Source organism: Dermochelys coriacea, chromosome 13 (genome assembly GCF_009764565.3).
Source record: "Dermochelys coriacea isolate rDerCor1 chromosome 13, rDerCor1.pri.v4, whole genome shotgun sequence".
In the NCBI taxonomy this organism is placed as follows: domain Eukaryota; kingdom Metazoa; phylum Chordata; order Testudines; family Dermochelyidae; genus Dermochelys; species Dermochelys coriacea.
The window spans coordinates 26,708,566-26,719,256 of record NC_050080.1 but is presented as its reverse complement, the minus strand read 5'-3'; the positions used below and the strand labels follow the sequence as shown (position 1 = coordinate 26,719,256).

The following is a 10,691-nucleotide window of genomic DNA, read 5'->3' as shown; positions in this document are numbered from 1 at the left end:
CACCTGTGCTGGCACCATTGGCTTGCACATGGTTACACCGGCCGGGAATCTAGCCCAAAGCCACCTGCTTGCCCCACTCCTGGAAGTGCACAGTACCAAACCGTTGGTCCTGCTCCCTTCCTGCCAGATAGAGCAGCCTCTGGGCTCCTTACCCAGGATTACATTAACCACAATTTAAGGCAATTCAGGCCTTGGAACAAGAAGAGTCCTGGATTTATTTAAACAGGAAATGACCGCGGACCCTGGAGTTTTCCTCCAAGCACAAGCCCAAAACAATGGCCTGGGGCAGAGGGTAAGGAGCCCCTCGTCCCCGCAGCATCACTGCTGCACAGAGCACTCGGGAAGCATTTGAAACTTGCATGATTTATTATCCACTTTGTGATGTGCCCCAAACACCTGACCGCCGAGGGGAGAGCTGGTTCTGAGCGCCCTTCTGCAGCCGGGGCCAGGAGCCTGTCTCTTCTGGGGGAATTCCCACGCAGGAGCAGCTGGGTGTTGTGTACAGCAGGTTGGACTCTGCCCAAATCCGCCTGCCCAATAGTAGTGCAGTAAGGCAAGCGTTTGTCGTTTTCTTACAAAAAGCCATTTGAACTGCCTGACAAGACAGAAAAAGTAGGAGAAAGGGCACCACGTCCAGCAGAGTGACTCCGTAAAAGGGTCTGGGCAAGGGTGTGCATGACCGCATCTCAATCATTCTCTGCTTAACGTGCTCGGTGTAAAAGCAAAATGATGAAAAGGAGTTTCGAATTAGCAGCCCTTCACACCCCCTTGGGATCTGAGAGTTGAGCTGGGTTTTCTCTGGCTTGTGTTGCTGGCACCAGTGCCAAGGACCCTGGCTAGGATCCTGCTTGGTTTCTTGGAGCTGTGTCAGGTCTGAAGAGTTAATAGCAGCAGCAACACTTATCTTGGTCCGTAAAGTGGATGGCTCTGGCACACAGGGACCAGAGCTGGGGAGTAAGATGCCATTTTTGCATAGTCACTTTTCTGAGCGTAGCCCCATTTTAATGCTGCTCTAGGTGCGCAGGAATAACACTTTGGTTAAATGTCTCTCCTTGCTAAGTGGCTGTGGCCCATTTGAGCCCAGGCACCCCAAAGTACTGAGAGGCTCCTTCTGGTTTGGATTTGTATTTCTAGAGAGAGGAATTCTCCCTCCTGGCCTGTATCCCAAAATCCCAGAGTGGGACAGCTCAAGAATCTAAACACAAGCCCCAAATAATAAAAGAGGGGGTAGGGTGAGTTGGAGGGCCTTTCCTAGGAAGCACTGGGCTGACACTCTGTATTCCACATGCAGCCACGCTCTGCATGGATTCAATAAGTGATGTTATTTCTATTATTTTGTCCCTTCCCCTGAAACGTCCCAATGCTGCTGTCCAGCTTCCGAAGGGATGGTCTCTCTTTTCCCTTAAAGGGAAACCCCCAGACTATTCCCAATCCTCCCTCTCCCTGCACTCATTTCCCTTCCCCCTCTTCCTGGTGGTTTGTGTTTCAGTTTGGTGATTTTACTGTACATCCCTCCCAGATGGTTCATGCTGTCGCTTGCCCTTGCTATGGAAAGCCAATAGGTTGTCCCCTGGATCATCTATTCACTGCAGGAGCTGTCCAGTGTTTAAGAGACAAGATTTCCATATGCAACAGCAGAATGAAGAAACAAGTGTCTAAGTCAGTCAAAGCCAAGTCCCCAGAGCTTGCTGCATGCCAAGCAGGAGCAATACTGAGGAAAGCAATGAAGGAGGAGGAACAAAAGCAGTCTACGAAGAGATTTCCAGGGGCATTCAGTTCCAGAAAGAGAAACATACATCTCCAGTGGTTTTCCCCACAAGTGATGATAATAAATTAAAGGGTTTAGGGCCTTAACTCTCTGGGCCTGAGATGCAGCCCTGACGTCTGTCCAGCCACCCGTTGGGACTGCCCAGGACTGATGGTTGGTGTTGTAGCAGAAAGCACAGCTGAAGGAGGAAGTGAGGTGCTTCGACAGAGGCCACGTGGCCCTAGCAGCTGTAGTTTTTGGCCAGTTCTTATGGTCTTGGCTCTGAACTCAATGTCACTGCCAAAGAGGATAATCCCATCCAAACCTCAGCCCTTTCTTCCTCCGCAGTAGGTAACATCCCACCAGTCAGACCAGTCTCAGGGAACCCTTCCCACCCACCCCAAGCTTTGCGTGTTTCGTATAGAAGTCCATTCCCCAAGTCATGCAGGGCAGAGTGATTATTTTAGAACCAGCATGGCCTCTGTCCCGTCTTTCCTTGTCAAGTACAGTCCGTGAGTGAGGTAGTACTCTCGCCGGAGGAAGGCGTAGAAATAATCAGAGATGAGCAGGATCTGCAGAAGTGAAATGTACAGGGTGTAAGTGACACTTCAGACCAAAGACTACCTAGTTTTACAGACCACTGATGCAAAGCTCTCTTTCCCATATCATTCCCAACCTCGTCTCTCATTCAGGAGAGCAGTGACAACCCAATCCGACCTCTCCCAACTCAGAACCCCATGCTGATTACTTCTAATGGTCTTCAGTTTAAAGTCTGATCACTTCTGTTTTATTCAGAGAGGACAAGAGCCTAGGAAGGACTAGAAGAAAATCCACAAACGCTCGGGGTCTAATACCAAAGGAAATGAGATAGAGGCTTTTGGAACTTCAATGTTACCAATACACACTGTACTGACAGGTAAATCACAGGAAGACTTAAGCCCAGCTTTTAAAAGGTATTTAGGTGTTGCATACTGAGTGGAGCAATGCCTATACACCTTTCAAAATTTGGGCCTAAGTGACTTGCCCAGGTTAGTATAGCAAGTCAGTGGCAGAATGGGAAAGAGACCACAGGAGTCCTGGGCACTAACCACTATGCTACCCTCCCTCTCAAATGAATCTATATTTTGCAGTGAGGCCCCATTGTGCTGTGTCCTGTACAAGTGTACTGTACAAGGCACCGTTGTTTGTGAAAACTCAAAAGCTGATTCAATGAACAGTTCCATGGGGAAGGCCGGAACTCCAACATTTAGGAAGGGCTTGTTTTTTGTAACTGCCAACCCAGGCAGCTCCCACAACAGGGACTGGTTTTCGGTGAGTGCCAAAGTTTGATCATTCTTAAAACACTATTTGTTATTTACCCACTTGCCATTCATCTACTGATACCATTGTCCCCATATCTGCCCATCAGCACTTGGATTCAGTCCGCCTAGGAACAAAGCAGTCACATTCACCAGTGACCCTGACCCATTCTGGAGCTGGAGGCCTTTATAGCACTGTACAGGGGTAGCAATCACTATAACAACCAAACAACAGTGTGTCACAGCTGCAAAGCACTTCCCGAGCATTCATTATGCTACTCAGTGGATTCATTCAAGATGGAATCTCACCTGACAGCCCTTCTGGGTGCTGACTGGATCAAGGGAATGGGGTGATGGGCCGGGTGTGAGAGGTACGAAAGGGCTGCACTGTCAGCAGGAGGCACCTTGGTGGTGGGGCAGTCATGCGGCTGCAGATGGGAGGGCAGGGGTAGGTCTGATGGAGTGGGAAGTGCAGGGGATTGTGGAAGTTTGGGTGGTCAGTGAGACTGGCGGAGACAGAAGGGGAAAGCACAAGACAGCAGAGAGCTGGGGCAAGGCTGGGAGAGAAGGAGCTGGGAGGCAATGCCTGAAGTGGGGTGTGGAAGAAGGATAGAGAAGGCTGGCTGTGCCCAAGGAGAAAAGAAAGCAGCAGCCAGGTGCAGCTGCTGACAGTAGCTGTGCTCCTGTTGGCACTGCAGCCCCTTTGATCCGAGGCCCTCAGCAGCATATCTCTGCAAAGACATGTTGCAATCATGGACTTAACATTCCCCACACACCTATGGGAGGTGCATACTTCACAGATGGCTGTATTTGAGGCATAGATGGCTTGTGCGTCTTGCCTATAGCCACAGACAGAAGCTGTGTCAGAGCTGTGTCCAGGAGTCTGTCAACACCATACACCCATCGCCATGGTATTTGAGCACAAGTTCCTGGCTTCCAGTCACAGGCTCCGATCTCCCGCAGTGCTCACTTCACAAAGATGAGTCAACACTTCCACGGAAGGCTGTAAAAGCCTTTTGATCTGGAAAACAATTCTGCTTCCAGATCCTACATCTTCTGCATCCCCTTCCCCACCCTGACTCTCTATTACTGAAGAAATCTGCACTTAAGGAGCTCATCTCTAAAACCCTGCAGCAACACAACTGCTTGCTCTGAAAAGGATGATGCTGTTCCCAGTCGAGGCCGATTGCTTCAAGCAGAGGCTATGGCACATCTTGTTTGGACGTGCCGCTCTCACTAATGGCACAGCAACACAGGAGGTGTCAATAGCCTCAAGCAAAAGAGGTTCTAAGTCCCATGCAAGGCAGTGGCAAAGACACCTGTAGTTAGTGTTCTCTGCTTCCAGGGGAAATCAGTGTTACCTTGCATGAAAGATGCTGGCAACAGGTGATCCCCCATGGCTGCAAGGAAGGTAATCTACTCATTAGCTGCACCAGCACTACGCTTCCACTAATCTTCCCTTGGACTGACAGCCTTGCTTATGCATGGACATGCTGAGACACAAGCCTGGACCTTATGTGTAGTAAATATACACCCTCTTTCCAGGGGGTTTCTTTCTGGAATATTTATTTTCTCTAGCACAGATGGGGAAATAATTCCCATCCATTCTCACCACAAACATCTCCAGCTGTATGGAACTTTTAGGAGTCCCATGTAGCTAAGGCCTGACATGAGTAATTAACTCGTGGAAGGAGGCCTCATTTCTTGGAGGACAGAATTAAGGAGGTAAACAGATCATTAGGTTGAAACACACACTATGTCTGAGCCAGCTAAGATAAGAGGGAGAATACCCAGGGAACCATTTAATAACAATGGACAAGATTAGTTATGGATGTAAAGATGAGGTAAGGAGTAGGTCGAATGTGGACATGCATGGACAGACCATGCTGCACAGGGACTGGTTCCTGCAAAGTAGCCACGCCAGTCCAAAAATGTGTGATGCAATATATAGTAAATTCAATGAGATGTGTAAATGTATATGAAGGGAAAGGATTTCTGTGTAACTCTGGATGTGTGGTACACCCTATACCCATTGATGGATACGTCCATCAATGGCTATTAGCCAGGATGGGCAGGGATGGTGTCCCTAGCCCCTGTTGCCAGAAGCTGGGAATGGATGACCGGGGATGGATTGCTTAATGATGACCTGTTCTGTTCATTCCCTCTGAAGCACCTGGCATTGGCCACTGTCAGAAGACAGGATACTGGGCTAGATGGACAATTGGTCTAACGTAGCATGGCCATTCTTATGTACTCCCTATGCTTGAGTCTGATCAACTCAGAGCAGTTTTGCTGTATGCCAAATAAAGACACCCGAGTGATGAAATCTGGAGTCAAACTGAATTTTTTTGGATCCCAGAGAACTGGATGAAGTTTTCTCCTGGAACCGGACAAGGTGTCTGAATAAGCTGAAAAAGATCTCAGAGGGAATCCCAACACCCCAGACTCGCTGCACTGGAAGAAGCTAATGCTCTGTCTCATGTGGCATCCCATCTCTAATATTAGCCAAAGCTGGATGCTTCAGAAGGAAGTGTAAAACCCAAAATAATACCCTTCGCTCTGCAATGTCTTATGGGGGGGGGGGAGTTTCTGTCAAACTCCACTTGTTTAAGCCTTGAGAGCTGGCGATTTTCAATTGGTTAAAGTCCTGAGCAGGGAAGCCACACGTGTTTATATTTAGGCCATTTCCCTCTCCTAGCATCTTGCTAAGAAATACCTGGGCAGAGGAAGGAAGAAAAGTGACTCAGGAAGGGTTTGCAGTCGTATTGGTCACAAGGGTGACCTATCAGACATTGCAATATTCTAGTAAGAGAGAGATGCACAGGACAACTTGTCCCACTCTCTCCAGAGCTGCCAGTAACAGCCACCTCAGGTTTTCCTCACAGGGTAATTTCAGTGATGACAGGAATGCCTAGCACTAACATGATAGTCTTCTTTTGCAGGGTGCTGTACAGACATTAATGAAGCCTCAGAACAGTCCCTTTTCACAGTTGGGGAAACAGAAGTTAAGTGACTTTCTCCAGACCCCACACCAAGCCAGTGGCAGTGCCAGGACTAGAACTCAGAACCTAGGCAAGACACAGCCCCTTCGTTCCCCAGATTCTCCATATGAGGTTAATCACCTCAGCCATGTGATTGTGAGGCTCAACTCATTAACATCTGGAAAATGCTTCAACAGCCTCATACAGAGGCACCACAGAAATGTAAAATATTGTCTATAAATCTGCCTTGTCCTGAACCACCAGGTTAGTCCACAAATCATTCACAATCACTCATTTGCTGCAAGACTTGTTTTGGCCCATGACTGAAATATTCACATCTTCCAACTGTTAAAAGCACGAGCACTCCTGTGAACACACAGCTCTGCTGCAGCCAAACAACTCTGAGAGCGGCATCATATATGCAATGAGAAAACATCTCCGTGCTAGAGAGCTGAGAGTCCCTGGATGGCATTTCTACCTCTCAGCTATCCTTGGAAGTGTAACATGGCGCTCTATCGGGGAATACACCTCTCTGCCTGCAGCATCCACTTGCTATTAATGACAGGGCAGACCGACTGTAAGGGCCAATCTACACACTGCGAAACAGAACGGAGACAATTGTGTTGTAACTGGTTTCCACCACAGGTTGTATGTGTAGTTTTGCTGGCGCCCTAAGGAGCCCCAGAGGTGCGGCAGAATTGTTGGTGAGGGAGGCAGTGTTGCCTAGAGGCCAGAACTCTGGACTGGGACTTGGGAGGCCTAGGAGGATCTATTCCTGCCTCTGCCAAAGGGCAGTTCGGTGACCTTGGGCAAGTCATTTCACTGCTCCGTGCCTCAGTTTCCCCATCTGCAAAATAGGAATAACGAAACTGACCTCATTTGTAAAATGCTTTGTGATCTACTAACGAAAAGCGATACATCAGAGCTAGGTACTATTACTAGTGACAGTGCCTTTTAATGTGCACCAACCAGGCTGTCTGCTGAAATAAATACACAAAAATGAGTTGGTGCTCTGATGAGCACACATTAAGTTCAAGGTCAGATTGTTCTGGGGCTGAATCTCCCATGTGTGACAGCACAGCAAAAAAGCTGCCAGCCCCAAGGAGGGACTGGCACTGCGAAGCTCAGATGGAGAGGTGGGGGGAGGGGGGCACATGGCCACAGGGTGGGTAATCTTTCACTCTAATAGCACAGTCCCCTATCACACAGGCACTTCTCACCTGCTTCCCTTCAGATTCCCACTCCCCCCATGGAACATGCCGTGATACTTCCCACAGGAACAGGAACAGCACAGCTATATTAAAAGCCCTAGAGTCACCACTATTTAGAATATAAATTTTATACAGTGGCCATCTTAGAAAGTCGATAATCAGTTACCACACAGCAGTATACTTAGAACAGGAGGCAAGCGATCTTGTATCTTAGGCACCATGGTATGGGATCTCTTGGGAAGTGCTGATTTTAATGGAATCATTTTAATGCACAGAAGGGGTCTGAGTTATGACTGCTGCAGGGAACATAACTTTGATGTCTTGATTTCTGTGCCTTTATAATTTAAGCCACAGTGTTGTATTACTACAGCTTTTTGCATGCAACAATAGAGCCAATCTGGTGTTGATTAGCATGTGTGTAACGGTTAAAACCACAATATTGCTGCCCTGACAGAAAGACAGAACAGATAGAGACCCAGGGTGGGCCAGCTCCCTGCAGCCCTCAACCCCAAGAAGGGGGGAGGGCTTCTCCCTGGAAAAGGCAGGCCCAAGAGGAGACTGAAGTTCACAAAATGATGGTAAAAGTAATCCAAGACCAGTTGCTCAGTAACAGACCCATGGCCCTGTCCATGGCCAAGGCGCTGTCGGAATATCAGCCCTCACCATTCTCCAGTGAGGTGGGTGAGTGTTGTTATCCAGCGTCTACAGATGAAGACTCTAAGGCACAAAGAGATGAAGTGATTTGGCTACAGTAACTCCTCAGTACACTATGACTGTACAGTGCCCTCACTGGAGCCGTTACATGTTGCTCTCACATAAATTCTTAAAAACGCCCGTGACAGAGCCAAGGCTAGATCTTGGGGCTTTTGCTCCTTTGCCATTCGCCTTTCTGAGAAGCGAGGCCAGTCACTTCAGATAACCAGCTCTGGCCAAGTCAAGCTGCAGATGCCCTGGCTTCCCTGCCAGCGTGAATGACGACATCACAAATGCCAAAAACAAAGGCACAAGAAACAACCCTTTGGGAATCTCTATTTTCATTCCTTTCCTTTACAGTCCTCAGTGACATGTCACTCTCACAGACAGTAACCAAAGCGCTAGTCACAGCTCCTTTTTGGGAAGGCTCCCAAAGAAGTCAGCCTGTGACATTACAGCAACAGGTTCCTTGTTAAACAGCCAAGAGTTATGGGATCTTACAAAGAGGTGGTTTATTTCCCACACCCTTTAAACTTTGTGCTGATACAGTGCAGCTTGTGAAAAACTGCTGCACCCACCTTACGCTAAAAGTCCACGGGTTAAAAGAGGACAGCAACTTCTAATGTATCTTGAGCAGGACAGCAAAAGCTTTAAACTGCTTCCAATGTTTTGTTTGAATTTTGCCTTAGGGTTTTTGCTTAGAGATTACTGGATTGTATTCATTTTCTAAAGGAAGAACAAGAGCAGAGGTTTTAGGAGCCCATATGATTCCGAGACACACAGCAAGCAACCATTGTTCCTTCAGCTAGACAGAGTGTGAGAGGCTGCTACTTGTGGGGAAGGTTCCAATCTCTTCCCCTCCCCTCAACTTTAGCCTAAAACTTGCTCCAGATATAAATTAAAACAAAAAAATCCGTCATCTTTTCTGGCTTCTCCTCAAAACTGAAATCTCCCAGCAATCTGCAGAGTTTGGATTAAAGTGGTCTAACCCTTACTGTATTTCACTTTAAGGCATAAAATGCATTCAACTGATTGAAGAACAGTTAAAGAAATACAAACATAACAAAACAAAAGTTGTGCAACTCTTGTCTTTACACAATCTTGCCGCTGTTGACACAAGAGCCTTCTCCTGTGCAGCCCCTGGAGTCCTGTACCTCAACGTCTCATCTACTTATACTCTAACATAACTCACAACTCCTCCACTTCCATAACCTACCTGAAAATGGATCTTTTCTCCTTGCTTAATATATCTGATTTATCTCTGTCTTTACTTGTTATTTACACTCTGAAAAGCATTTTAAGACACAGAGGAAAAAATCTTCACAAAACAAAGATTTACTTTGTATTCTATTTTGTGTTAAAATGCATTTGATCAATGGGTTTAATGCAATATAAACTGAAGATCCTCCTTTGTTAAGGAACTAACTTTGTAAGATAGATGATTCTCATATGACGAACACATACTTCCTGGGTGATGAGATGACTAAGGAAAACATTTTCAAAAGTGCCCAAGTCCTGTTGATTTTCTCTGAGACTCTGGTTCTTAAGTAACTTAGGTGCTTTTGAAATTGTACTTAAGTCTCATAAGGCCTGTACAAAAGTCTCATAATGGCCCTTTTGCCATTGACCTCAATGGATGTAGATATGTAGTATTTATAACTTTATGACCACCCTAGTATTATTCTTTATGTAACTGCTATTATTCTTGGTAATGCATCTTGCTGAGGAGGGGGAAGTTTCCAAACTGGCCGGCTGCATTTGTAAGTCTATATGAAAACAACTCAAGATAACTATTAAATGACAGAAAACCACTGCTCCTTCCAGACCATATCAGTGGGCAAATAATTAGTTGCCTTCAGTTCAAGGTTTGCTGGCTTGCTGTATCACTGGCTAGGAAATCTGTGCACGAGGATCTCAAGAAAGGTTTACACAGCAACACTCTGGAGGGGTAAAAGGGTTTTTGGCAGTTCAGCAAACAAAGGTCACACACAGACAATTCATGCTCTTGCATTACTATCACAGTACTTTTCATCCTGTTGGCTCCTCAGGCATGCTGCAAACGGAAATGGAGATGGAGACTATATACAAGGGATAACTCCATCCACTAGTGAAGTGGTGGTAAGATGCAGGGTGAAACAAGGAAGCTGTTTAACAACATGCAGCAAAGCTATATAACCGGTTAGCAAGTGAAGAAGAATTCTTTGTCTTGCTGAAACTGCAAGGGAATTAAAGAGTGCAAAACATAATTACCCATGCTGGAATATGGCCAAGTCGCTTTTACGACCGTTCCCTCTCCAAAGATTTCCATGCAAACTTTAATGATCACAAGTGGCCAGGACCGCAACAAACTAGTACCATGCTGATGTATTGGTTATGCACTCACTCAGAAAGAAGCAGTGTCGCCATGGCCCACATCTCTAGCATCACTACCTGCAGCACCTAGGCATCCCATGGAAGTCTCGTATTCAAGCACTGACCTGGCCTGACCTTCTAACAACATCACAGCACAAAGTGGTATCGTCTGCTGCATGACCCTACACAGTCACTTAAACTGAAGGTGCCAGACAGAAAAACAGATTCCGATTTGTTTTCTAGAATTATTTTGCTATTACATTCAAGATACCTTGCAGACACAGCACCCTCCCCAAAAATAAATAAAAGGATAGATTTCCAAGGAACTGCTCATTTCAGGACAGCAATTATTTCTGTTTAAAGCTTTAATGGGTATTGTGTGTTTGTGTTTTGGAACTTTAAGATGATG

General features: G+C 46.6%; 1 protein-coding gene across 3 annotated transcripts in view; it reads right to left on the bottom strand.

Moving 5' to 3' along the window:
* Window positions 1-347: 347 nt before the first annotated feature.
* PIGU (phosphatidylinositol glycan anchor biosynthesis class U) overlaps window positions 348-10,691 on the bottom strand; it is a 43,742-nt gene continuing 33,398 nt past the window's right edge. For all 3 annotated transcript variants that reach the window (XM_038370070.2, XM_043495630.1, XM_043495631.1), the window contains one exon: window positions 348-2,319. In XM_038370070.2, the coding sequence (XP_038225998.1) occupies window positions 2,206-2,319 (114 nt within the window). In that variant the 3' untranslated portion in view covers window positions 348-2,205. The remainder of the gene's footprint in view (window positions 2,320-10,691) is intronic.